Below are 27,631 nucleotides of genomic sequence, written 5' to 3'. Positions count from 1 at the left end.
ACTTCCTTTCTTTGCTGCCCATCCAGTTTCTGTACTCATGAATGTGGCATCACCACCTCCTGGGTGTCCATCGTTATGTTTTGCGGAACTTAGACATACACATGTGCATGAGATACATCAAGGGGGACTGTGGAAAAGCAAAGCAAAGCAGCCAGGGTATTCTCAAGAGCTGCAGAAGTAAATTCTCTTTCTAGGAGGACTTCACTGAGGGGACCAGACAACTCAGGATGTTTCTGGATGGGGAAAAGATGCAGGAAGGTTTGAAGACTCGTCATTTCACAACTTTGCTTTTCACCTTACTCTTTTCTCTGTCTCTGCTTCTTTCGGGGACCACAGGACTTTCTCTCCAGACTTCTTCAGGATACAAAATGCATTAAAATGATACGGGTTCCTCTTATTCTCACTTACAGATCCCTTATGTAAGAAACAGGAAAGAATAAGAAGGCTTTTATATGGTTCATGTGCAGAAGATGGGAAAAATACAGGCTGCGGCATCATAAAACAAATGGAGACAACCCAAAGCAGCCTTAAAGAAGGTGGATGTCTCCTTTGTGCCAGGTCACCTGCAGAAGATAAAACTGTTGCAAAGAGGGATGTATCTATTATGGATCTATTATTCATCACGTTTTATGAAGGGAGAACTCATATTTGGAGACTGTATGTGATCATTAACCAATGCCAAAATTTAACATAGATGTCAGGCGATATCAACACAAGAGCAGTTGTAGGACATTTTTAAGTTCAGCTCCTGATTTTGGCTGCAGCTTTAGCAAGTCTTCCCTTTGGCTGTCTCTTTGCCTTTCCCTTTCCTTTAATCTGTACTTAAAACTAAAACTCATTGTGTTTTACATGAAGAAAAACAGTGTTATGTAGGCACTACAGCAAATAAGAAATATGAAATAGCTGTTCACTTCTTAATACTGAAACTAGAGAAAGGTACACAGAAGATCCTGTACTCTTTGAAGCCTAGGAAATATCTGTGCCTATTCTTCTTGCACTTTTGTACACATTACTCCTTCAGTTGCAGGCAGACATTACAATGGATAATGGATAATAAACAGGATTCACGTTCTTGGCACTCAGTCAATTAAAAGAAATACCAATCGCATTCTGCGAATATTCCCATGGTGCCAAACCATCAGAGGAGTTGGTGAGTAGGAGGAGTGAAGGTGTGATAATTCAAAGAATTGCTACTTGATAAGTCACAGGAGCTAATGTGTTAGCTCAGCGTGCGGGGAAGCTAGGACGTTCCCAGCTGCCGCAAAAACTGGGTGCATGCGATCCCTGGCACCACTCGTTGGGACAAGATGAATCACAAGCGCTTCGGTAGCAAGCTACCATGCCACAGCGAGCCAGATGGAGGTGGTTACTTCCCTGATTGATTGCCTCTTGGGCTACCAAGGGCTTTTCCAGCAGGCTAATGCCTTTCTCTTGGCAGTCAAGCGCCCGGGAGCAGTGTGTCCGCTCGGGTCAGCACCGTGCAGGAATTCCTGCCTTTCGGGTGTGTGGCCGCCCTGCAGAGGGAGAGGGAAGTAAATAAGGAGCAAGGAGGAGCGGGTGACTACAATGTGCACCGAAATAACACCGACTTCCGATGCCTCCCTAATAGACATTGCTGCTAATGAATTTTCAGGCACGTGCTGAGTTAACGGGGGTGAGCAACATTGAAACATCCTTTAGTTAAACCCAATGCTTTACAGAGGCTAATTGAAAAAGGAAGGAGCAGCAGGGGTGGGGGAGGGAGAACAAGGCAGAAGAGGGGGTGGAGGGGGAGAACAGCTCTATTTTTCAAGTGCTGAATATGAAATCCCTGCAACAGATGAGTTTACATGCAAGCCTGCACCTCATCAGGGCAAAGATACAGTGAGTGGAGTCAAGTAATTTTCCTCTGCACACAGCATCCCCAGCCCCTTACCCTGCCCAGCCAGCTTTCTCAACTGTGAGCTTTAGAATATAAACAGCCAATAAGTAAGGACAATAACTGTAGTTCCTGCTGAGAGCTAACTCTGTCTGTCATGCATTTGCTGGGTCCTAATACAGGACAGTGAATAAAGCTTCATTACAGAACAATGGAGTTAGCTGCCAGAGCCTACAGATTTGAATAAACAACAAATAAGCAACATCTGCTCCAGCATATGTGTATGGTAAAAAAAAAGTCACAAAATAAAAGAATTTGTAAATGCCAAAAGCAACACTAAACTGCCAGTGCTACTGTAGAGTGAATTTTTAATTGCACATGCATACAGGCAGGCTGTGGGTATTAGTCTCACATATGTCTGGTTGCTGCCAACCTGGGAGTATAGATGAATTTAATTAAATAAGGATTATCCCTTCTCCCCAGTACAATTACTTATTTATAACAATGATAAAATTGCCTAATAAAAAAGATTGTAATATTTTTTAAAACAGAGCTAGAAAACACTCTGCTTTCCCTGTAAGTCATTCAGGGATGTTTGGGGGGTTTGAGCGTCTTTTAAAATTAAGTCTCAGCATTCTGCCAAGAGAGAGGGAAAAAAAGCCTTATCATAAAGCCTACTGCAGTTAAACAGCCAGAATCTACATTATGGAGAAATATAAAGAAGACACACAGCAGCCAGGGAATTGGCTTTCATGGGGAGTGTAGAAAATTAAGCAATTGGACTAAAATTGAGGCCAGGCTACAGAGCCAAGGGACAGTACCACTGGGACAAGTACTTCTATAAGTCACCCGTCTCTAACATGCTCCGTCTAGGCAAAGCAGTCTGTTCCTATCTATCTCTATTTCTTCTCATAGTGGGCACCTTGCATTTTCCCACTCAGGTGAGCTTCCATTACAGCAGGGTCGTGTCAGGCTCTCACATCTGCATCATCACTCACACCCTTTCCAACAGAGCCCACAACCCAATGAGAGTGGGCCCTTATGGTATCAGGCACAGCACGAGCCTTGAAAAATAGGCAGCCTGTGCCCCAGAGAACTTGGAGGCCAAATCTAAATTCAGGCATGCTCTCCTGGGAGCTGAGGTTTTCTTTGTGTGGTCTCCTGATGGACTCTATTTCCCACTCACTCCTATTTTGAGGACCCCTGCTTATGGGTCTGAGCCACATTCTGCTGAATTTGGTAGGAACCTTCTTAAGAGCTAGGTATTATTCACTACTAACAATATTACATTCACAACTGGCAATTTTTAGACTGTTTCCATGATGCACAGCAAGTTGAAGTCGCAATAAAACTCCCATGGGTATGGAGGGGTATGCCATTTAAGAGCAGTGGGAAAAAGAGAGAGAATATGAAAAAAGCCTGTAAAAAAAAGCCGGAAATCTCCACTTTAAATTTAGGCCAAGCATCAATGACAGTAAAACAACAGAGAAAAAGAGAGAGCGAGAAAGAGAGAGAGATCCCAGTGTTTAAACAAAACTCTAAAATAGTATCATGGTTCTGCAAAGGCATAAATCTTACATAAGTTCACTTTGCTCATATGATTTTGATTGATCACTTAACTGGATGACAGTCCTACCAGAATTAAAAACAAATAATTAATTTCTGCGTTTTCTGTCATGAAATCACTACTAATTACATGCTTATTCCTATGTCTTAAAAGAGTATTCAAGGCATACAGTTATTTTTGCCCTTTACATTGTGATTGATACACCTATACAATCTGCTAAATCCTTTAGCTAATGCCTTTCATCATTAAATAGCACAGTCATTTTTTAGAGATGGACAAAGAAAGGAAAAAACATTTGTGGGTATGTTATTACGTTTTGAATTTTTTCCCCACTGGGCTATGTCCACATTCTCTTTTTTTAATTTCTCACTGAATGTTTGTCCAAATGGTGTTTTTCACTGCACCAGTCCTGGGGAATTGCTATTCTTTGTACAGATACTGCTATGAGCAAGACTACTGGTATGGGGGCTCATGTTTGTTCACGAAGATCAAGACATCCATCAGAGAACAAAATCAAAGTAACCTCACGTAACTCAGGTGACAAATCATACAGTCTGAATAGCAACAAGGACCTGACATTAAGCCCCAAAAGTCACTGGAGCCACACATTGACAGATTGGACACATACAACCCTGCCAGAAGATGTGGCAAGAGCAGCTGAATGCCATAGGTATGCAATCTATTACACAGTTAACCCCCCCCCCCCCGCCCCAGTAGAACAGCAAACTTATGCTTACAGATAATTTGGTAACAATAATAAAACTTCCAGAATAGAGGAGTTCATTATTTACTCTTATCACCTTTACTCAGCTCTAACATTTACCAAGAAAACCCCACACACTTTGATGAAAACACTGCTCTTGCTGAAGTCAGGAGGACTTATGCCACTGCCTTCAACAGTCTCATGATTTCACTCCTGCAAATCCAGCTGCCACTGCAGCCAATCGTATCTGTGAATGACCAGCACCAGTGCATATCTGAATTTTTTTTTTTAGATACCTGTGTATGAAATTGGGTTGCTTAATTATTTGTGCTGGCTCCCCAAAAGTAATATAATGTAGTCCTCAAAAGGTGAGGGCTTACCAAACTTTCACCTTTGTCCCTTGCTATCTGCTTCTTGCACTTCAGTCGCAGCAACCCCATGCAGCGCTACAGGCTTGGGGAAGAGTGACTGGAAAGCTGCCCGGCAGAGAAAGACCTGGGCGTGCTGGTTGACAGCCGGCTGAACACGAGCCAGCAGTGTGCCCAGGTGGCCAAGAAGGCCAATGGCATCCTGGCCTGTATCAGAAGCAGTGTGGCCAGCAGGAGCAGGGAGGTGGTTGTTCCCCTGTACTCGGCACTGGTGAGGCCGCACCTCGAGTACTGTGTTCAGTTTTGGGCCCCTCACCACAGGAAAGACATTGAGTTGCTGGAGCGTGTCCAGAGAAGGGCAACCAAGTTGGTGAGGGGCCTGGAGCACAAGTCTTATGAGGAGGGGCTGAGGGAACTGGGGCTGTTTAGTCTGGAGAAGAGGAGGCTGAGGGGAGACCTTATTGCTCTCTACAACTACCTGAAGGGGGGTTGTAGTGAGGTGGGTGCTGGTCTCTTCTGTTAGGTGGCTGGAGATAGGACGAGAGGAAATGGCCTCAAGTTGAGGGAAGGGAGATTTAGGTTAGATATTAGGAAAAATTTTTTTACTGAGAGGGTTGTCAGACATTGGAATAGGCTGCCCAGGGAAGTGGTTGAGTCACCATCCCTGGAGGTATTCAAAAAGCGAGTAGACGGGGTACTTCAGGACATGGTTTAGTGGGCATGGTTGATGGTTGGACTCGATGATCTTGAAGGTCTTTTCCAACCTAAATGGTTCTATGATTCTATGATTCTTGCTACTTATTAGTTCTTCCACATTAAATTTCTGCCCCATTTAAAAAACCAAAACTGCCAGTCCTGCTTTAACCCTTTAACCACTGGTTAGCAAGGGTCCTTGGAGAGCAAGGCTGACTGCTACCTGCTCTGGAGAAAGCTCCGTTTCCCCAGTACTGCCACCCCTGACAGCAAACGCTTCTCAGAATCCAAACTGATTGCCCCAAATGACAGCATAACATCTGGTCTAACAGCTTTGCTTTTAATCCTTTCATAGATTCCTCAAAAAACTTATTTTCTAACACATGATTCAATGCTATGTCCAGTCATGTGGTGATAGTCTATGTGGTATAGGAGACTCAGATGATGGGGTAGAGGCCATCCGGCCACCAGAACGTCCTGGTTGCACAGTCCTGGTTGAGCTGGGTACAGGGTGGCTGCAGAGCCACTGTGTCCAGTCTGCTGGTTGACTAATCTCCTAGGGATCTGAGAGTTGGCTGTTAAGGGGTCGTCTGCATCTGGCAAATAATTCACCAAGCAGGAGCAAAGCTTTGGTGTCGCTTGGAAGAGTAGAGCGGTCTGCTTAAAGCATCAGACAGGGACCCCACAGGCTCAAAGCTGTGCAGGTGAGGTAGCCTTTTCATGTGTACTCATAGTGTCTCCCTGACAAGCCGAGTGTATTTTACAGCCCTATGATTTATCAAGTCTTATGAGCTAGACTGCCATGTCTAGAATAATGCATCCAAATGCCAGAGGTGATGAGAGCAGAGAAGGAAAACCTATTGTTAGGATAAACTTTAAAAGCAGCTACCTGGGAACAGTGTTTTAAAAACAAAACTGGCTAAATTGTCTGTTTCATAACACTCATCTGAAGTGGTGTCAGGAGCATTTCCACATAGAGTTTCATCCTCAAAACTCTGAACCTGAAAAGAAACGGAAGAGAGGAGGAAAAATTCTTATTGATGGTAATGATTATGAGTATACGCCTTATTATGAGGGGGGTTAGGAGTAAAAACAAAAGAAAAATTTCTGGACATTTCAAAGTGAAAACATAAAATCTTTCAGATAGTTCCTTTTTGATTGTCTCCTCTTTAAAATATTTGTTTTTGTCATAAACGAGGCTCTAGTCTTAGAACCTTTCCAAGCCTTGCTCAAAGTAATCAATACATAAAGGTTCCCAACACATAAATACACTAGCAATCTTGTTTGAACAGCCTCAGAGAAATGTCCCTAGAAAAAAAATATGACTTAGTAGAAGAAACCCAAGGAAATGTAACCATATGGAGGCAAATTCTTGCCAAAGAGTGTATGTAAGGTCAGAATTTTTTTTCCTCTAGGAATGAAGACCCATCTGACTTTTTCATATTATCCAGGGGAACATCATGCCATAGTGCTGCATAAACTCCTTCAGAAAAAAAAAAATTAATAGAAAAGGGGATCTATTAGATACAAGTAACACATGAACATGCATGTTGGGTCTGTCCTCCATCAAGTCTGTAGCTCAGGAGATCTCTAAGCCCCTCATTGTCAAAGGCTGGAATAATACAAGAGAAGAATTGCTCTATATGTGCCTGTTATTCTGTTCCCCATACATCTTCTACGGGCCATTGCCAGACTTAACACTTTAGGCGGCCTGATGGTTTCAGCAAGTACATGGTTCTTACAGCCTTAATTTAATGATGTGGTAGAGAAAACTCAGAAGTTAAACAATATATACCCTGTCTAATTTGAGCACACAGCATTCACCAAATTGTCTTAGACATCAAACTGGAGAGTTTACGATCATCTGCATTTACTGCTCTGTCAACGTCCTCACTTTTGTGTGAGTCTCTAGTCACAGAGCTGCAAGTCCAGCATGCTAAGTGCTTTACAAAGACATATGGGCTGCTTTGGGACTATAAATTTACTGTGCTGGAGATGTCCGAAATACACCCTCTTCTCCACTGAGGCTGATAATCAGGCCTGTGCTCTGATTCTTGAGTCAGCTCTTCCAACACAAAGGCTGCACCAAACTTTGCACAGAAAAATACACCTTTGGAAGGACTTGAAAAGATAAATATCCTTTCCTTCAGAAGAATGCCACCACCTTAACCTGACCTCCAATGCTTTAAAAAACTGGAAATTTTTTTTAAGCCTCCCACCTTTTCCAGCCACTTGCTGCTTCCTCCCTTCTTTCCTTCCTTTCCTTCCCTCCCTCCCACCCTCCCTCCCATGCTCCATATGTTTTCAGGGGGCTGCCAACCATCCCATTTCTTCTCCTTTCTCTGATTCTTACAGTAGAGCTTAATTTTTTGACTCCTTCCTTTTCCACAGTCTTGAAGTGTGGCTGGAAACGGAAAAGTATTCCTGTAGGTATCCCAGTGGAGTCTGTATGATTGTAGAGTATCCTACCATAGCCCTTTTTCTGCAGTAGGATGGCCAGAAAAACTGCTGCTCACAAAACAACCCTAGATGTAAGAAAGGGACCGGCAAGTATCCTGGTCTCTGCCACTTCATGTTGAACCCCCACTGACAACCCACTGTTGCTAAAGCATACAGAGAGCTGAGTATCACGGACTGTGCAGACTGGATATGAGAACATGCTGCTGTTATAAGTTATTCTGGTTTTAGGATGCTTAGCACACAGAGCGATAAAATATTTCAAACACTGCTATAAAATCAAGGCTAATTTTGTGATGCAACTTTCTGAAAGAGCACACCAGAAAATTAGCTTAGGGGGAAAAAAAAGATAGGAAAAAAACCCCAACCCTGGTTAATGACTGGATCTGTAAAAATATCCTTTACCATATGTATTAGTGTTCCTGCAACTTCCTTCTATAAAAAAACCCCAAACCTAGCACTGCATAAAACACATTGGCATCTTACACTATCACACTGGTTGAATGAATCCTACCTCAGTAACTTCAGTGCCAACTTCTTTGACAGTATCCTAACACAAAGACAATTTAAAATAATCAAAACCCCAATGAGTAGTGTAAATCCTACTGTTTTTCCCCATAATGCTGCTGCATGGTGTTTGTTGAAATAATTTACTCTAGCTTCCATCCTGAAAAAGGGAATCCAAACTTATACCATAAGTATGGGTGGAGGTACGTTGCTAGCACAATACACAAAAATCCACCTCACGTCTTCCATTTCAAATGAGTCTGGTAGCTTGCAGTTTAGGTTGGCCACTTTTCTGAGCGTGTGGGCCACAAACAAAGGTGGCTCCTTTCTTGGCCTGTATTTGGCAGGCACCTCACATGCAGGAGAAAGGTGGGGCTGTTCTTCAGCTAGGTGCGATGAAGCCCAGGCTTTCCCCGATGGAGTCGGTGGACACTGGGATGTGGGATATGCTGAGGCACCTTCGTCTCTGGGGGTTTGCTCCTGGGTCAGACAGCCCAATGTAATATGTGCAGAAAAGCCCGCCTGGACTGTTGCCCTCTCAGCAATATCTGCACAAGAACAGGGTTGCTCTTTCCTGCTGGGCGAGTTGGCTTCCCCAGGTGCCAGTGAGCCCTGTTTCAGCAGCGTGGTCTGCCAAGAAGCTCTTTTCAGGAGCTGACCTATTCTTCTCCGCTTCGCTCGTGTGACCACAGGTCTGCTCTTTGTAGCATCCAGGAGAGCAGTCTCATCCCCGCCGGCATTCTGTGCTTTGGTCTGTTGGGTGTTGACATCGGTCAGCAAAGATGAGAGGGCACTGCTTACATGGTCAAGTACTTCCAGCTGTCGAAAACATTCTTAAGTTTGGCAGAATGGAAGGCAACATGGTTATTAAAAAATATAATTTGAAATAGTCACGTGCAACAACTATTCAATCTTGTCATTGCCAAGAAATATACTAAGTACCTCATTCAAAAGTGGCTAAATTTTTCCACTTGCTTCCAGAGGATCCATTCAGGCTACACACAGACGTCACTGCATAGTTCTTTATATTAGACAAACACTTACACAATGTTGAATTCATTGGGTCAAGTGCAGCTGAATACTGCTTATTGTGTGAACAAAGGTTACAGAATCCAGCCTGAAATTCTCTGGTTGGCTGGGCCAGACTTGGATGCCATTTTTGAAGACTTATTAAAATTCATGTGAATAAAGTTATTAAAATCTGATCTCAAATGTTTACAGCTGGCAGGTGTCCAGGATAACTGCAAAATGCATATAGCCATTAACTGGTAAAAATTGACCACAGAAGCTATGTTCTTGTTTTCATAGCAGCAAAAAGCAAAACACTTATCCCCCAGAAACTCATAGCTGATATCATATAAAGGTTCCCAGATTTTTTTCATTGTACTAACCTCCTGCAATTTCTGGGTCATTTTTTCCATGGCATAACATCTAAAGAGAAGCGTATAATGCTTTCTCTAAGGGATCCTGGAGATTTCCATCATTAGAACACCGTGAAGATAATTTATACAAAGAAACGCAACACATTTGCTTGCACGTTGTGTCTGTACTTATCCTGAGGCAATGAATATGTCACCAGGACTCCTCCTTCCTTGAGACATTCATTGAGGACAGTAGATGGCAAAATGCTGACTTTCTTGGCTGCCATTTCTCTTAGAGAGCAGCCAAATTTACTTCATGCAGTCTGCATGTGGCTGTTGGCAATGCTGCTTCACTGACAATTAGACAACAAGGGGATATTTAACATGGATCTGAGTTGGTCCTTTGCATCAGGGATCAGTACCATGACATATAATTCCTGATAGTTACTATATCTCAAGAACACTCCTTTTTTCTTTGCCCCAGACATTGCCTGATTTTTAACACTGGAGAAAAACGTTGCTATTGCTGCCACTTTTAAATACATGGTCAAAGGTTACACTTGATGCTGTTTAAAGGAGTTATGTGATCTATCAGTATATACATTACACAGTGTTGTATAGTTCCCATTTGCATAAGTTTGAGGTGTCAGTAAATAATTTTTGGTTTTGTACATCCATTGTGCTACCACATGCTCTCCATGTAAAGCACATTTTATCCTCAGTATTTCATTCAGCTGCCACTATATCAGGCCATAAAAATGCCAAGTGCTAATGTCCTTTGACTGACCATGGCACAGCAGTCCAGTCCTTCTTTTGATTTGAACCAGAACCAAACTTGCTGCAATTTGGAATAGTTTTGTACATGCTGCTTAGCTTTTGTAAATTATTTCAAAGAGCTTGGGACACCTAAAGATCAAACAACAAGAGAAATGATAAATGAACAACATAAAAAATCCCCTCACTCGTGCAATGTAATAAACACACAGGTCATGAAGAAATTATGTCACAGACAGCCTTGCTTCATGGACTATTTCTCTCCAGGCAAGCAGTCCCTTCAGTTTCTAGGCGTGCTCCCCAAGGATCATACCTCAAATAGGCAAGAGGCTGGTAAGACCTCTTTAGTCCCTGCAGCCTGCTGCAAAATAGTCTAAAACTGTAGCACAGATGAGATTTTAAAGGACATAAACGTGGTTTCATTTTTCACTTGAAACTTCAGCCAAAACAGCAAATAGCCATGCTGTAAACAAGATCAATGAATCTTCAATAGAATCTGTATTTTTTATAAGTCTTCTAATGACTTTATGATCAACCATTTTATACTTTAGGAGGGGAAGCTTACAGTTTTGTTCCTCCTTCCTTAAATCTGGTATTACATAGGCTGATATAGTTATCTACATGAAAGATTTGGAAAGTCTTCAGTAGACCCCTAGTGGAATGAAGGAACACCGAACATTTCCAGAGGCAGCAAGAAATTTTCAATCAACATCTTTTTTTTTTTCACAGCAAATGGCAGAATTTGGAAAAAACCTCAAAATTTTCAGTGGGAAAATCAAGACATCTGAAATTGCTCAGTTTTTCTCAGGAAAAGTAGAAATGAAATTTCAGCATTGTCTACTTTGTCATTTATTAAAACATTTTCCTTTTTTTAGATTGTTTCAACTTCAGTCTTGGCAATACTGCCTTTGCTTGAATCAAAGCTGTGCTTCAGAGAATGTATGTAGCAATTTACATTTCATTTCTCTTCTAGGGGTGGATTTACCGGCTAACATACATCTCCTCTCTCCTAGCTGACCTGTGGTGGTCACAGGACAACCATGTATCATGGGAAATGGTGTCTACCTAATACACTCATCTCAGAGGTGAGTGAGACTTGAACTACAGCTCCAGTGAGGGGCTTGCAGCAGCTGAGACAGACAGAAATGAGTGTAAAAAAATTCACAGAAACAAGACATTAAACCCCAAGAAGATTTAGATATGGCAGCATGGAAAGGTGGTACGGAAATGTGGTGTGGGCTTTTTATTATTAAGCGTCAGATTCAAAGATTTCAACATTCTGAACTAAGGTGTTCAGAAACTTGAAGTTTTCATAGATTTGGGGGGGGGTCAACATATTCAGAAATATAATTACTTTTCACTTAAGATAACTCCTGATTGTCAAGTGACTTTATTTCTTCAGTTAGGAAGTCAAATATCACTTCTAATGGGGTCAGGAAAATTTTCACCACTGGTGAATGGTGGGGACAAGCTTTTCATTTGGATCTGACTAAGAAACTGAAAGGGTAACTGACATTTTTTGAAAACACACCTTATTTTTGTGAACTGAACCTTTTGAAAACTCTCTCTGACAACGCTGGGGAAACAACATCAAGTGAGGGGACAATTAATAAATAACTCTATAACAATCCACATGTATTTTAAAAAGTCTAATCAGCAGTGAAGGAGGCCTACAAAACTATATTTATTACGAGCAGGGAAGAGTCAGACAGAAACAGAAAAAGACTGCACATATAAATGAAATATGAAAGAGGAAAGGTATCACTCTGCTATGGAAGACTTGGTCTCTCTCACCTCCTTCTCCTTTTTTCCTCCAGGTTTCTGTCTTCCATATATTACCTATAATCTTTCTCCTTATCTCTCAGTTTCTTAGAGTAACACCTCGCACTAAATCAATTAACTTTCTCTACTGATTCACAGAACAGGAGAAAGTAAACTGACAGTGAGATAACCTCTCAGGTATTCACTAACTCAGATTAAATGATTTCTTCTTTTTCCATGGCTAGAGACAAATGAGAGGCATTCAGACTGTATTTGCATTGAAATGGTTCAGTGATAATAAACCAAACAAGGTGACAATAACTGAATCAATCCAGCACATCTCTGGGAATAGTGGTTCAATACAGTCTTAAAATCTCTAGAAGTGGTGCACAGTCTGCCTCATTTTGGCACTTTAATTTCAATGCCATGGTGAAGTAGTCCTCTGACAGTAAGGAGGAGTTCCCTAAATTGTTCATGGAGAGGTAAATGCCGTGGAACATGTCTAGACCTGAACCTTCTACTTAATTTACAGAGAAGGATCTTTTTGGGGGTCATCTTCTGGAGGCCTTCAAAAGCACCTATTCTCTTCATTGCCATTACAGGGAATGTAGGCTTCTGCTTTAGAAGAGCTGGCTCATTAGATACCTGAAAATTTAGGTGCAGTATTAGTACTGAAGGCTGATAGGTTAGGTTCTGCTCATTAAAATGCAATCCATTTTAAAATCTAATAAACATGAATTTGCCATTCCTCCTTCTTGCTATACCTCACTGCAAAATCATTAGACAACCTAAGGTTAGCAAGACTGGAAAAAAACAGTTTGCAAACAAGTGCCATTTGAGGGTATTCCTCAGGCATTTGTACGCTAAACCTGGTACATCTCTTTTTAGCTGTAAGTCCTCTCCTGGAACACCAGCTGTAGGAAGGTACTTGTGCAAGATTACCTACATGGTCACTGAGACAGACTGGCTTCTTCTGAGAGGTGTTTTAAGCGGTGGCTGGATGATCACCTGCAGGAGTTGCCAGACTCTCTCCACTTGCTATGGAGACAGAAAGACTCTACAGTGATTAAGCTCCTTGAGATGGTGCTTCAGCTAAATGCCTGTAATTTGGTGCAGTGAACCAGGTTGAGGTTAACCACTGCATATATGGAAACATGTATTCAGTGAAAAGAGAAGAGGTAAGCATCTCTGAAGGATGAATCCCACCTCTCTCGATTAAATGTTCCCAGCCCAGGCAAATACTTAGGAGGCCTAAGCAGATGGTGTGAAAACCCCCTCCCAAACTGTCAAAAGCAAGATAATATGTTTTGATGGACATCACACCCACCAAAACAGAAATTCAAATCTTATCTTACTTCACAGCAACTCCCCCGTACAGATAAGCCATTAACATGTACTAAGAGTGCTCCCATTAAGGATGACTGCAGGTCGAGTCATTAAATTCACACCTTGGTTTACCATTACCTGCCTTCACTGTGCAAACTTCTTCCCTCAGAGGCTCTTTCTCTGCTCTCATTCCCTTCTAGTTCTCTACCTTCTTCCCTGAGGTCTCCATCCACCATCCACTCATACTGATTATCTCTGATCCCTCTCTCCTCTCTCTCAGAGGAGTTAGAGAAAGAAAGTGAGAGCTGAGAAACCTGTTTGATGTGTCAGTTTGCTGTAAATATTGAAATGTGTGCATGGGGCTTGCTATAAAAAGAGAGAGAGAGAGAGAGAGAGAAAAAAAAAAATTTCCACAATGCTCTGACATTTCTGTTTCAATTCTCATTCCATCCATACTGCTTCCTTGGTGTAATTCTAAACAGGAATGCACAGGCTATGTGAGAGATCCTGCTTCGCTGAGCATCTTAAGTAAACAGAAGATTTCAAGAGCCATCTGGCTATCCTATGCAGCAAACACGAGGGGAAATGATGTCAAAATTGGACTTTTCAGATGGGTGATATACCAGTGAATTAACAATGCTATTTTAATGCAGATACATCTTTCGGGTGAGGACCTTGTATTCATTTCTCAGCTGCAAAATACACAAAACGAGAACTAAAACCATACAAATGAATAAAAATCAAGACTGTGTGCTTTAAATGATGCAATTTTATTGTACTTAAAATATGATCCTCATCTACATCTCAGGGCATATTCCAACCACAAAACTGTTAGGTTCTTGTTAGGGATTTGTGGGTCTGATGCACAAGCTCTGGCAGCTCTAGTCATGGGAAGTTAAGATCTTGTCATTTGCTCTGCACATTTCCCTGTGAGAGGGGTCCTGCAGCCACCAAAGGAAAAAGGGAATGTGAGCCCACGTCTGGCCTGGCTGAATTAAAAATCCTCTATATTAGTTTACACCCCAGTGACGGTGGGTACATACTAATGTGCTGCCAGTGAAGTGGCTGAGGCAATGGACCCGTGTTCAATTCTGCAGCCTTTGTGACACCAGCAACAATCTCTGGTGGTGGGGCAGGCCTCACAGGTTATGTTTTAAAATGCCACAAGCTGGTAGCTTCAATACATAAATCGGAGTCCACAGCTGAAGAGAGCTATACAGTATTTCAGTCACATTAGGAAGTATCATTGCCACAAAGGGGTACATGAGCATCCTTGATGTCTCCTGAATACATGTCCCTTTTTCATGAATTTTCTTTCTGTCCTGGTTTCAGCTGGGATAGAGTTAATTGTCTTCCTAGTAGCTGGTACGGTGCTATGTTTTGAGTTCAGTAAACGAAGAATGTTGATAACACTGATGTTTTCAGTTGTTGCCAAGTAGTGTTTAGTCTAAAGTCAAGGATTTTTCAGCTTCTCATGCCCAGCCAGCGAGAAAGCTGGAGGGGCACAAGAAGTTGGCACAGGACACAGCCAGGGCACCTGACCCAAACTGGCCAAAGGGGTATTCCATACCATGTGGTGTCACTTCTAGTACAGAAACTGAGGGGAGGGGGGGTGGGGGATCACCGCTCAGGACTAACTGGGTGTCGATCAGCAGGTGGTAAGCAATTGCGCTGCGCATCATTTGTACATTCCAATCCTATAATTATTGCTGTTGTCATTTTATTAGTGTTATCATTATCATTATTAGTTTCTTCTTTTCTGTTCTATTAAACCGTTCTTATCTCAACCCACAAGTTTTACTTCTTTTCCCAATTTTCTCCCCCATCCCACTGGGTGGGGGGGAATGAGTGAGTGAGCGGCTGCGTGGTGCTTAGTTGCTGGCTGGGGTTAAACCGTGACACTTTCATATGCCTCTTCTTCCCTACCCTCTCAGTCCCCATGCTATTTATGGCTAAAACTTCTCCTTTTGCCAAAATGTTTCTCCTTACCATATAGGTTTGGCCTCTCAATGTCCCTCCGCTGCTTCTGAGCTTCCAAAAAGACTCGGATGTTGATTCCTTTTGCTACAGAAGCACCACTGAGGAACCGAGGAGGGATTTTAGTGCAGACATCAGGCTCTTCTGTACCAAACCCCAAATCAAGCAGAATGTCCACTGGATCCTTTTCCCAGAGCACCAGTCATTCAGTAATGCTGTAGTGAAAACGTCAGGATTATTTACACCACGGTCTTGGTACCACTTTTCTCTTGCAGTAGCTATCATATGGTCTTGTTTTTTTTAAATAATTCTCTTCCTTTCTTCTCCCCTCTTGTGGAGACTACTGCTTAAGTGAAAGTAGTCATTTTTGGTCACATTGCTAAGTGATTAATACACGTTCCTCCCCCCAGATGAATTTGGTGGCATTGGATCTAGATAGCTTAGCAAGAACAAGATTAATAAAAGGGGTAGGTTCACAGCTCTGCAGGCCCACACTCTGTAGACACAATACAGATAAGGCATTCTGCAGCTGCCATAAGACCTCACAGGCTTTTACCTTCCAGTGGATTCAAAGCCCACTGCAGTTTCAGGTAGGTTTTGTTTTTTAACTGGTACAATTGCATTTGAGATCAGACACCTGTTATTAAGAAAGTTATTTTGATCTTGTTAAAATAAATAAGGACATGTCTTTTACAAACTAAGACCTTGGCTGCCTATTCAAAATTGTACTTGAATACTTTGTATTCCTAGCTGGAAATACATGGAAGTAACTAACCTCTGGGGAGCACTAGTGAGCAAGTGGGAAGAGCTGAGACTCTTGCATCTTGATATAACTGGACTTCCTGAAAACTCTTGCAGGGACCTCGTTGGAAAAAAACAACAATGAAATGTGTGTATTCATGTGCTCCTCTGGGATGTCATTATGACTTTTTCCTAGAGTAAACATTTGCATTTTTTCTTGGTTTATAATGATACATAATAGCAATGTCTTGGAAGAAGAGTCGGCATGAGAGTGTGCAATACGCTTATTCTCAAGAACAGTATGTTACAGTAGGTGTGAGAACGTAGGTGTGAGGTACCAGTAAATGCTAATTATAAAGGTGGCAGAATGGCTCACTTTTGACAGATGGTGAATCTTTGGGGAACCTTTAGGGAGCACGGTTTCTCTAGCCACCTACTTCAAAAGATATAATTGCTTTTAACAAAGTTTTGGAGAGACAAGGCACAATGAGTTGCAGCAGCAGGAGTGGCACCTGAGAATAATTCTGTGCTTCGCTTCCCGTTGCGTTTGTATCGACTAATCTGCTGAGAAGTGTTTTTCAGGGCCCGCTCACTGCAAAAGGAATATCCTGCAGCATGGTAGCCTTTCTCAATAGGTAAGACGATGTGGTTTTGTTATGCACAAGCTTAACTTTACCTACACATACCTATCAAGAACAGTAGCAAATGTTTATATACAGTGGAAGCATTGCATCGATCTTTTTTTTTTTTTTTAATCATTGCAGGTTATCCATCAGCTCACATCTTAAACAGGCCTAGAGGGATATGTAGATTTTCAAACTAACATTGTTGCTATCAGTTTGAAAGAAAAAACAGCAACAAAAAAGAAACTAAAATTCTTCCTTTTGTCAGAAAGAAAAGGAAGAAAAAATAATTTATAACAGAACTCTATGGTGTCTGACACCTACCTCCTGTAGCTTTGCACAATCATTTGTACCATTTCTGGTACTGACAAGGAAACTGCAAACAAGAAGAAATAAAAATAATTTATTTTCTTACCACCACCCCCCCAAAAAAACCAGAAATGTGTCAAATTAGAGAAAAGACCAAAAGACTGATTGCATTATGTAAGGAAACATTTTAGCCCAAGTGGCAAAATTGCAGAACAATACCATTGTGGGAAGCTCAACTCACAGTGAATGTTAGTCATAGGTAAATGCGACACATGTCAATAAGAAAGGGAAAATAGGTGCTTTTACATTTCATAAACCAGCAGCAGCACACTTTAAGCCCCTGCTATTTAAAAGTAAGCACTATGAGTTGGGTTCTGTTGTCTGCTGCAGAGCCACTGAAGATATACATAGAGCAAACATGATGAAAATAAATTTTAATCCCTGCCTTTTTAGTAAAAAAATACAATTAAAATATATTAGTTTGAATTCTCATTCCAGGACATGCTGGTACAACTTTTGTGTGTGTAATAGTTTTTCTAGTGTAACTCACTGAAATTTTGTGAATATTGATTTCTCTGGGCTTTGCATCATGCTCTAAATGTGTTTGAGAGGAGCAAGACAGTTGCAGGACACTTGCAAGAGTTTCTGGAGGAGAAAATATTTGTCTAAGAACTGATAACATTGTTTACTGGACTCCAGGTGTGCTATACCTATGAGTTGCAAGGTGCGTATTTCATCATTTCATGATGATGAAATGGGAATAAATTGGATGCAAATACACAGTGCCTGAAGTTGTCACTTCAGTTGTCACTGAAATAACACGCTTGTTGATCCTCTGAAAGCTGGGGTAATGTTTGCCTAGGAGCAGCAGTAGATATCCCTCTGCATTCCACAAGATGAATATTTTTGTCTAGCTTTTAAAGTTTTCTTTTCTATTTAACAAAATTGTGTCAATAAAGAAGGAGAAAACATCCTTTCACCATCTCTAGTGGATTATTCTTCCGCTCGTAAATTCTAACATCAGTTCCTTCTGGCTTACTCAGTGCAAGGTTATCCATCCAAATTGCGAACATAAAGGTTACCGACATCCTGTAATTTGCTGTGGTAACATAAACCCGACTTTCTAGCAGCAAACTGAGCATAATTTGAATAAGAATCAGCTACTTGTTGTATACGATTTCCTACTCACATGCCAACAGAAGCTGTAGATTCACTATAAAAATGCTTGACAATGTAAAAAATAAGATCTGAAAGTGAGAGTTAATTCAATTTTTCCCTACCAGCACGTAGACACCCCTCTCTGTAACAGAACATTATATCACAAACAGGCTGCTGCTGTGATTTCCTCAATATCTCATATTGTTGGGACTGAATGAACATAAGTGCTGCCAAATTAAAAACCTAGCACTGTGAAACACTGGCCAGGGTGTTAAGTAAATAATTTAATGATGAGAAACCTAGTGTTTGTAGGAGGCGTGGGAAGTAGCAGGTCACCAAAAAAAATCAAATGGGCAGAACTTGATAGGTTACCGCAAGTTGGGTAAGAGGCAGTAGCTGGTGTGGCTGTACTCTTAAACCAGGCAAACACAGGATGTGACACCTTAACTACCTTTTGTTGTAGGCTAAAGTAAGTTGAGTTGTCCTGTATTGCTGTGGGTCAAGAACATGCCGGTGTACTGCTACGAAGGCTAAGCCATCCAACCTGTTAAGTGGTAGTAAACTGCTCGGGACCCCATGTCCACCTTGTGACTTGGACAAACTTTGCACCTCCAGGTAGTGCAACACGGGCCATTTCAGTCACGGTTAGAGTCTCCACTCCTTCCTCTAATGAGAAGACTCTCATCAGAAGTTCCTCATTAGACAGCTTGACATTTTGAAATATTAGATCTTGTTTTCTCCATATTTAAGAGGTCACAGAAATAGTAATGGTGAGGGTACAGTATTTACATTTCCTGATCTGTGTAAGTATTTTGTTCATGACACAAGAAACACTGAATCTCATTACCAAACTGAAAGATACTTTGGGGGAAATAATGCCCTTTAGAAATCTGTCAGAAAACCTTATGAAAACAAACAAACAAACAAAAAATACTTTGTAAACCAACTGTGGTGCTAATTGGTGCTCTGTTTACTGCACATCTAAGTATATCTTTGCTTATGAATAATATATTTTGCTAAGCAAAATGTGGCCTCTGATACTTGAGGGAAGATAAGGCATTTTAGCCTCAGTAATCTCTGATTAACAGGAGACAAGATTAAATCACATATTGTTGAACTGCATCTTCTATTTGTGAACCCAATAAACAAAAAGTGTAGATATGGAAGCATTGATAAATAATATTTTAGGCTTCCAAAAACACTAAAAATATGGACATTTTCAGGAATATATGAGGAGCTGTAAGGTGATTTGGGCTTCTGGCTCCATTCCTAAAAAAAAATAGTCTCTGAATTCATTACATTCAGCAGATCAGGAAAGCAGGTGAGAACAAGCAAGAAGTTCTGCATTCAGGTCAGGCAGAATTTCAGTCACCTGAAACTCTTGTACCATAACTTCCAGACCACTGTGCAAACCCTTCTTAGAAACCTCCACTCCTTCAGTAGAAGAAAATCAAATCATGCCAGTGGAGAAGGTGAGCCTAAGACTTTTCTGTCAAAGACTTCATGAGAGAATCTTCCCATTATGACTCCAAATGGAGGAAAAAATATACAGCTTATCCATGAATACCACATTTTCCCAATAGCTCCCGCCCCACCCCCCGAGTCTGTGGTACTTGATATTTTATAATTAAGCAGTCCTTATTAGAACAGACAAATGATGTTCTGTCTTACCTGCCTGCTCTTGGCCTTGCAGCTTATCCCCACATGTAGATAGACTGTAAGATAAAAACAATTAAAAATGACAAAGAAATTAAATCCCCCCCCAAAGAATGGCTGCTCTTTCCTGAGAGGAAATGAGGTCAGGGAGACAGTCCGATGGATAGGCACAGCACAGGGCACTCAGGGCATGGACAAGGTGAGTGGGGATGGCTGGTAGAAAACCAGAGCCATGGGTTCATCTTCTTTCCTGCCTATGAACTTCACCTGCTTTCCCCTCAACATACATCAGCCTCTGTTAAGTGTTGAGATTCAAATCTTGAGTTTATGCTTAAGGCAAAGATCATGAAATTTTAGCATTCTGCATGAGTAAAGTCTGTCACTTCTGAACTTAAAATTTACTAAGAATCTAATTAAATCAGCTTATCTGGTGCAGGAGTGAGAAGAATGGAAACAAAAGCCTTTTCAGTGCATCACTTGAGAGGCAGCTCTATGATAGCTCTCAGCTGATCTGCGTCTGCATGGTGGCATGGTAATTATTAATAACACCAGTAATGACAGCTAGCCCTCCAATGCATGAGTTTGGCTGACTTAGCCTTACCCTACTACTGGAAAATGCTGCTAAGACTGTTACATAAGATTACTGCTATTTTTTGCTCTGCACCATACTTCCAAACATCATTCCTAAGGTTGTGTCTTTTTTCTTTTTTTTTTTTTGCTTCTCCAGCACAACCCTACCTCTAGCCAAATACACTTCAGCTGCATTTGCTTAAGCAGTGAATACATGAAGTCATACTGAAAAGTTCATGGGAAATACCAGTCTTTCAGACTTAATTTTTATCCTGAAAAAGGACAAAAAGTTTAAAAAATCAGAATTCTGGTAAACAAAATACATTCAAGTTTAAGTAAGTTCAGGGTTAAACTATATTTCTGTATAGTAGTACATTGCCTCATAGAGTTGTAGATATGTGTAACCACAGTTTGTGCCATAAATCATGCTTGTGCGGCAAGCTACATCACCCCTGGGGCACCCAGCATTGTGAAATTCCCATGATGTAGCAGACAGCTTGATCAGAAAGCTATCCCGACACATGATGGGAAATGGTATCCTTCAAAGAATACCCTGGAAACGAACAGAGCACTGAGATACATTTCTCAAGAGGCACTGGGTCATAAGGAAGACGTCATTTCAGACTGAATAGTTATGAAAGAGTATTTTGATGTAGTTCAACAAAATAAAAAGCTCATTCTTTGGTTGAAATCAGCCAAAGCAGAATATTTTATTCTGAATTTTCAGGGGTCACAATTTTCCTACCGGAAACTCCAATATTGCAGACATTATATTTCCTATTGGAGAAATCAGGCAACAAATAATTAAGTAATAATGTGACCCAAACTTACAAAACACAAGAATTCAACCAGTGATTAATATTTTCTTCTACAGACTCTTCTAAAAATAAAAGCAGAACTCTTAGGTGAAGTATTGCCAGATCAGTTTATAACAATTAACCACCCTATTGTACAGCTTTATTTTTGGTGAGTCCTGGAACGCATGAGAAATATTGGGAAAAGGGTCTAGTAATTTCTTTTAGTAATCTGAGGTCTTTTTTAACCAAATCTGGAATACAAAATAAAATCCTGAATTATTCATTTGTCTCTATTATCTGCCAGTCGTCCATATTCTGGAAGTATCTAGCAGTCCTAACAAAAATGGAAAACCAGCTTTTCTGATTCTGCACGAATGCATCCCAATGCACAGCTCCTGCATAGCTTGAAATGGGGGAGACAGTCCACTCTTGTGTGGAGGTAGGATTATCTTCTCCTTTTTACCAAGCGCACAGGAAGATCCCAGCTCTCCTGCCTTTCCGTTCAGTTTTTCAACCCGAAGGTAAGCAAAGATGGCTCAGAAGTATTTAACTCATTGCTGAAAAATGCTACGGACAGGATTCTTTCCCTGCAGGTTCAACTGAAGCCACTGAGACCATCAGTTTAAGGAGCCGCCTTGCTCTCCATGACAGAGGAGGGAGTATATATGCATTAGCAAGGTTAGTCTGTTTTTTGTTAAACTGCAGAGCAACAGGGTTGTTTTAATACTGTCGATCTCTGCCTAGCTGTAACCTTGAAAGTTCAATACTAGTGCACCGACGATTAAGATCTCCCAGTAAGCCAGCATGTTTTCTCCAAACAGTCTTTTATGTTCCCTTTATGGTCAATACAAAGAGTAAGGCACCTCCACGGCAGTTCACCTGTGTTAGGAGGAAAAGAAACTCTTTAGAGGTCCTTTTCTTCACTGGCTGAAGCAGCAGCCTAGCTTTGGACTAAACACAGAGCTCTGAGATGGCTAGTGAGACAATCCCCAGGTTTTAGGTGACATATCTTGACAAGTGGCACATTCACCTGGGCAGAAGTCAAAACAGTAGAACAAAGGTGAAATTTTGATGAAAACAAGATTAGATTTTGCAACACATGGTGATTTTTCCCCATCCACCTAAGAGAAAGGAGGCAAACCGCAACCACGAGTGTCACACTGAGTATCAATTTAAGTATCTGGTACTTACAAATCAGCCTGGGGAAACAATTTAACATATTTAACATTTAACATATTTAATATTGCAAATTTAACATTTTGATAGGAAATACAAACAGGTGCGCAGATTCCATCAGCACCTCTGTGGGCAAGAACAAAAGATTTAAAAATGGAGTTAATGACTAATAGCAGAGTGCTAATGCTTGTCATCAGTACAAGCACACTAGTACAGAATCCCCCCCCCCCCCCCCCCCGATGTTGTCCTCAGTCACCATGGGATGCTGTGAATCTGCAGAATCTTTTTTTCCAGTCTTGCCAAGCAGTGGTGTAGGAAAAGGGTGGTCTACCACTTTTAACAGTGGAGAGTCTTCATCTAGGTAAGTCCATGATGCTCTGCTGCACGACAGAATTCCTCCATTACCCATCTCAAAGCTATGGCTGATCCATTGGCCTGGATCTGATGCCATCTCACAAAGCAAGTCTGAAAACTAAAGAAAAAGATCCCCTGCCCTTACTTATCATAAAGCATCAGCAGCCGTTTTAGAGACTACCAGTCAATAGAGAGCTCTATTGCTGATCATACAGTGGGATGCTATTTTTTGAGGCTGAATCCCTGGGCTGGTACTCTGTAAACATGGGTTCCTACCTGAATGGGCAAGTCTCCTCTTTCTTTTGCACCACAGTTTCCTGTGTGCAATGCAAATATAGTGATACTGCCTCTTTCTAATGGTATCCATTTGAATTGTAAGATTTTTGGCCAGCAGGACCTTGTACCCTGATCGGTGTAATAACATGCTCTTTTCTTCTCTTCAGTACCACTGTAACAGAAATTTTAAAGTCCTCTGCAATGAATAGTGCTGGGGTATCTTGTTCCCTATCAATTCCCATATCTTTCAGAAATTAACCTTTTCCCACATGTTCAGATGTGTTTGCAACCAAAAGTGAGCTTGGTGTGATGCCACTGACGTAGCAGTCTGGCTGCTACCCCTCAGACTGTGAAAACTGCTCCAGCAAACCAGTAAGGCAATGTTCTCACAGCCATCAATGCAATTATTAACCACATCAAGGTGGGGTTGTTCCTGAGATGGCGAGAAGGGTTGGGGAGAAGGGAGCGCATATGATGGGAGGTAGAAACCAGGCTGTGTCAAAGACATTCAGAGACCAAAATGGATTAAGCCCCACCAGAGCAGCTTCTAAGTGGTTCAGTATCAGTGGACATGGTGTTGAAAGGGAACACCTATTAAATGCTGTTTTATTTAGTGAATTTGGGAGGCTTTTTGTCTGACCCTGAGAGCGTTGGTTCAAGGAAGGCACAGCTCAGGAGCCACTGAAGAGACATCTCCAATTAGCTTTGCTGAGATGCTTGATCTGCATCACCTGGGACACTGCCCCACTTCCTGAGCAAAAATCCTGTCCGCCATGGTGAACTGTAGCTAAGAGAAGTGGTTTTATGACTATCCTGGCTTGAAAACCCAATGGACCAATGTCTAGGTCTGCTATAGTCACATACAACAGCCCAGATGTGACACCAGAGACAAAAGATTTTACAAAGCCAACTACCAATCACTGGGGTGGGAAAGAAATTGCTTTCCTGTCCCTTTTGTGAACCTTCTCGGGAGAAATAAACTAGGATACTCAACATTCTTTGAAATCACTTAGATTTTGAGTTGTAGTTAGTCATTTGTCATTGGGTTGGTACACCCACTGATATCTCTTCTATTATTACCTTTTAGGAGACCTTGAGACTAATAAAAAGCCACTAGTAAAAGACTGAAAGAGCAGGCTAGCAATCTCCTTTGTGCAGAGGATGGGATATTCAGCATGAGCTGTGTTTCTGAGTCCCTTTGGCAGAGGGAGTCCAGAGTCTTCTCTGCTTGCTGTGGCCTCTCAAAGTCCTTCCAGTCAAAGCATTGCAGTTACACAGGAATGGTGAGAAAATATCTGTCACTGCATTTGGTCAAAGAAAAAAACTGCAAGGAAATGGAGCCTCCCATCTGTCAGAGAAGTTGCCAGGAGAAATGCCTGGGCAGCAGCAGGAGGTCAAAGAAAGGACGGTAATGTCTGGGGGGAGTAAAGGGCGAGAGTGAGGCAGAAGGACCATTTTTTCATGTTAAGATGACTCACAGCAGAGGAGATGCACTGACACACCTTCTCCAGGTTAGAAGTCAAAGTTTCGAGCTAGTTTAATTGAAATTAGCTCATTCCCCAGCTGAGTAATCCACCGGTCTGATTCTCCATTGCCTGGTGACTTGCACAGCCATTTACAGCAGGGCACAATGAGGGTAAGATGCTACAGTGGGACTGAACTGTAAATGACACAACATGAAGGGCAGTAAAGAGTTTGGCCCCAGATGTGGAAAGTACAGAGGTAACTTCCATTACATTTAATTAGTGCTATCACCATTAATTTCCTGTGCATAGACAGCAGAAGACATCCTTTTGATTTCAAATTAATTAACACATAATGATTAATCTGATAGGGTACATCTTTTCAGACAAGAGTGTCCTCTTGATCACAGTTTGGGTGCCAGCACCACTCATCATCTGTGTGTTTTAATTTCTAACTGCTCTCCAGAAGCAAATTTAGCTCTGCAAATCTGTCGATGGAATGAATGACTGGCTGGTTTCCATGTTCTGTGTGTTTTGTTCATTTGATAACACACTGAGAACATCTTGGAAATCTCTTTTTTTTTTTTTTTTTTTTTTTTCTGCTCCCCCTCCCCTCCAAGGAGGTTTCAAGGTAGAAATTGAGGACTCTGCATCAGTGAGAAATTTATACCAGCTCTTTACTACAGAATGCAAGAAATGAAAAGTTTCTAAAAATTGAAAAACACATAAACAGATTATGGCAGGTTCCCAGACAGATTTGTCTCACTTCAGTTGCCAGCATTTAACAGAACCATTCTCCTTGCCACCAACTATAGTAAAGTGTGTTTGTTTCAGTGAAACAGGATCTTGAACTTCATCAGCTTCACACCATATTCCTCACACTGTATGATACCTACTGGATAGCACTGTTAATATTACTCTTCCCTTTCCATTTGTCAAGTGATTACCCAATCACACTTGGTTAATATTTATCTACTTTCTTTAGACGTTTATGAATGCAAACATCTCCATATCCAGGTGCACCACAATACTCGAGTAGACAGCCCACGGTTAACTTTAATATTGAGAAATACGCAAATAAACTTGCAGTTATACAGACATGAATTAGGAGGTAGCAGCAAATCTCAGATACTTTTAGTCAGGAAGGCCTTTAAATTCCAAAACATTCCATATCCATAGAGAAAAGTATTTGAGCATATTTATGGTGACTGGGCTGTTTCGGCATAACAGCAGAACACTAAGTATGCTTTTGCAACATGGAATGAATAGGGAAAAAAACATACTTTTTTCAGATCCCATAGCTAGGATGAGAAGTTTTTCTATTATCAACTCTATGAACTCATATATATAGTTTCTGAATCAATTGCTGCATTTAGGTAACCAGTAAAAAAAGAAAAGAATGGGAGGAAAACAACAAAGATCCTTCATACTATTACTGTGGAGTCATTTATGTGATACAGTTGTGTTTGCATCCTGGCTCAGCTACACTTTGTATGGCAGCTTCATCAGGGAGAAAGCTCACGGTATCTTTCTACCCATCTCTGCTCAAGTAAACAAGAAAGATGCAACTAGCACAGTGCCCTCAGGCAGAAAACAATTGGACTCTTGTTTTCTGTCTGTCTTACTCAGAATCGAAAGGAGATGACGAACACCTTTTCAGTCTTTAACTTTAGGACCTGACTTTGGGCAGCTAAATGAAGTTGAGGTCCCCTTTCCCTGCCCATCAACGTTCAAGTTGTTAAGCACACTGAAATCATAGCTGCTGTAGGAAGATATTAATTCATTTTGTCTCTTCAGCATGCCTGCAATTTGCATTGAAAGAAATGAAGGACACTTGGTTTGATATTCAAAGCAATCCTGGAAGATCCATGTGAAAACTCACAAGTGAAGTGACTCCAGGGAATGAAGCTTTTCTGGAGGTGTGCCAGGTAGTGAAAACTGTAATAACACTTCAAGCCTTCTCATATGTTGGTAAATATAAATTTGGGTAGGGTTCTCTCTGTGTGAAGCCTTTGGTAAAATTCCTGTTCAGAGACCACAGTATCAACTGTTCTGCTCTTTTCAAAGTAGAAGTCCTAGGGCGAGTTGAGACAATCAGTGTTGCTCACTGTGAATAACGGCATTGGAAGCTGATGGTATCATCGTGCTGCATTTTAATCACAATGTGAGCTCACTCTTAACTGAGAAGAAACATTACAGATAATGCTAAATAACAATAGCTAAAGATGTTTCCATTTGAAAAAGCATAAGACTGTGCTGAAGTGGGAAAAAGTTGTATTTTAAGCCTCCCAGATACAGATGGGAAAGTGCATAAATTCAGTACACAGGTTGTCACAAACAAGGAAAGAAAACAACAACAGTGAAAACAGTAACAACAGCAACAATTTTGCAGTACACTCAGTTTGAGTCTGGTCCCTTTGCTAAAAAACGTACCCTGGCTGGTCAAAAGAGACAGCCTATGAAGCTATGAAAAAATCAAAGCTCTTTAAATCTGGAATTAAGCTCTTTTAACTAGAATTAAAACCAGAAATAAATAAAAAAAATTATTTCCCACATCATATCTTACAGATCAAAGAGAAAAAAAAAGGCTTTTTAAAATTTTTAACCACTATAATGAAAAAAATTGATAAGCTCCAACCTGTATGCCTTGATCCAGCTGTTTATATAATGGAATAGTTGCAGGCTGGTGCATCTGCGCCTCTGCTCTGCCACAGACCCAAAGTCTAAAAACTGGAGGACAACAACTGGTGTTCTTGGCTTGCTTTTCCACCCCCATTATTTTTTTTTTTTTTTGAAGATACCAAGAAGGGCAAGGAAAGGCTGTTTGCCAAGAACTGGTGTTTAAGTTGACGGTTTGGGAGGATGATTGTTTGCTTAGCAAAAGGAAAGCAGAAATCAGGACTAGCCTAGTTTTTAACAATGGGGACTCCAGAAAAGGCAAGATGGGAAAGAGAGGGTGGAGGAGTAAGGGCAGTGATAACTGAAACTGGGGGGGGGGGGGGGGGGGGGGGTGAAGAAAAAAAAAGCAGAAGTTGCTTTGGTTGCTTCCATTTCCAAGAAATATACTGCTGTCCCTTTAACTCCGTATGCCTCTTTGGCACATGTACCAGGGGAAAGATTACACTTTACTAAGGAAGTAATGCAAACTTGTCTTCA

At 41.2% G+C, this 27,631-nt stretch overlaps 1 protein-coding gene across 1 annotated transcript in view; it reads right to left on the bottom strand.

Annotated features, from left to right (window-relative positions):
* The window catches only part of ITPRID1 (ITPR interacting domain containing 1), a 47,644-nt gene extending 20,316 nt beyond the window's left edge, over nt 1-27,328 (bottom strand). The window contains 8 exon segments of the mRNA XM_030007695.1: nt 6,130-6,190; nt 8,676-8,986; nt 15,365-15,567; nt 16,128-16,214; nt 17,041-17,092; nt 19,855-19,898; nt 21,670-22,085; nt 27,114-27,328. Coding sequence (XP_029863555.1) covers nt 6,130-6,190; nt 8,676-8,986; nt 15,365-15,567; nt 16,128-16,214; nt 17,041-17,072 — 694 coding nt within the window. The 5' untranslated portion in view covers nt 17,073-17,092; nt 19,855-19,898; nt 21,670-22,085; nt 27,114-27,328.
* Between the last annotated feature and the right edge of the window lie 303 nt (nt 27,329-27,631).

Source organism: Aquila chrysaetos, chromosome 3, assembly GCF_900496995.4.
Source record: "Aquila chrysaetos chrysaetos chromosome 3, bAquChr1.4, whole genome shotgun sequence".
Lineage (NCBI taxonomy): Eukaryota > Metazoa > Chordata > Aves > Accipitriformes > Accipitridae > Aquila > Aquila chrysaetos.
Note: the sequence above shows the minus strand (reverse complement) of the source record. Positions and strands in the feature narration are given on the sequence as shown.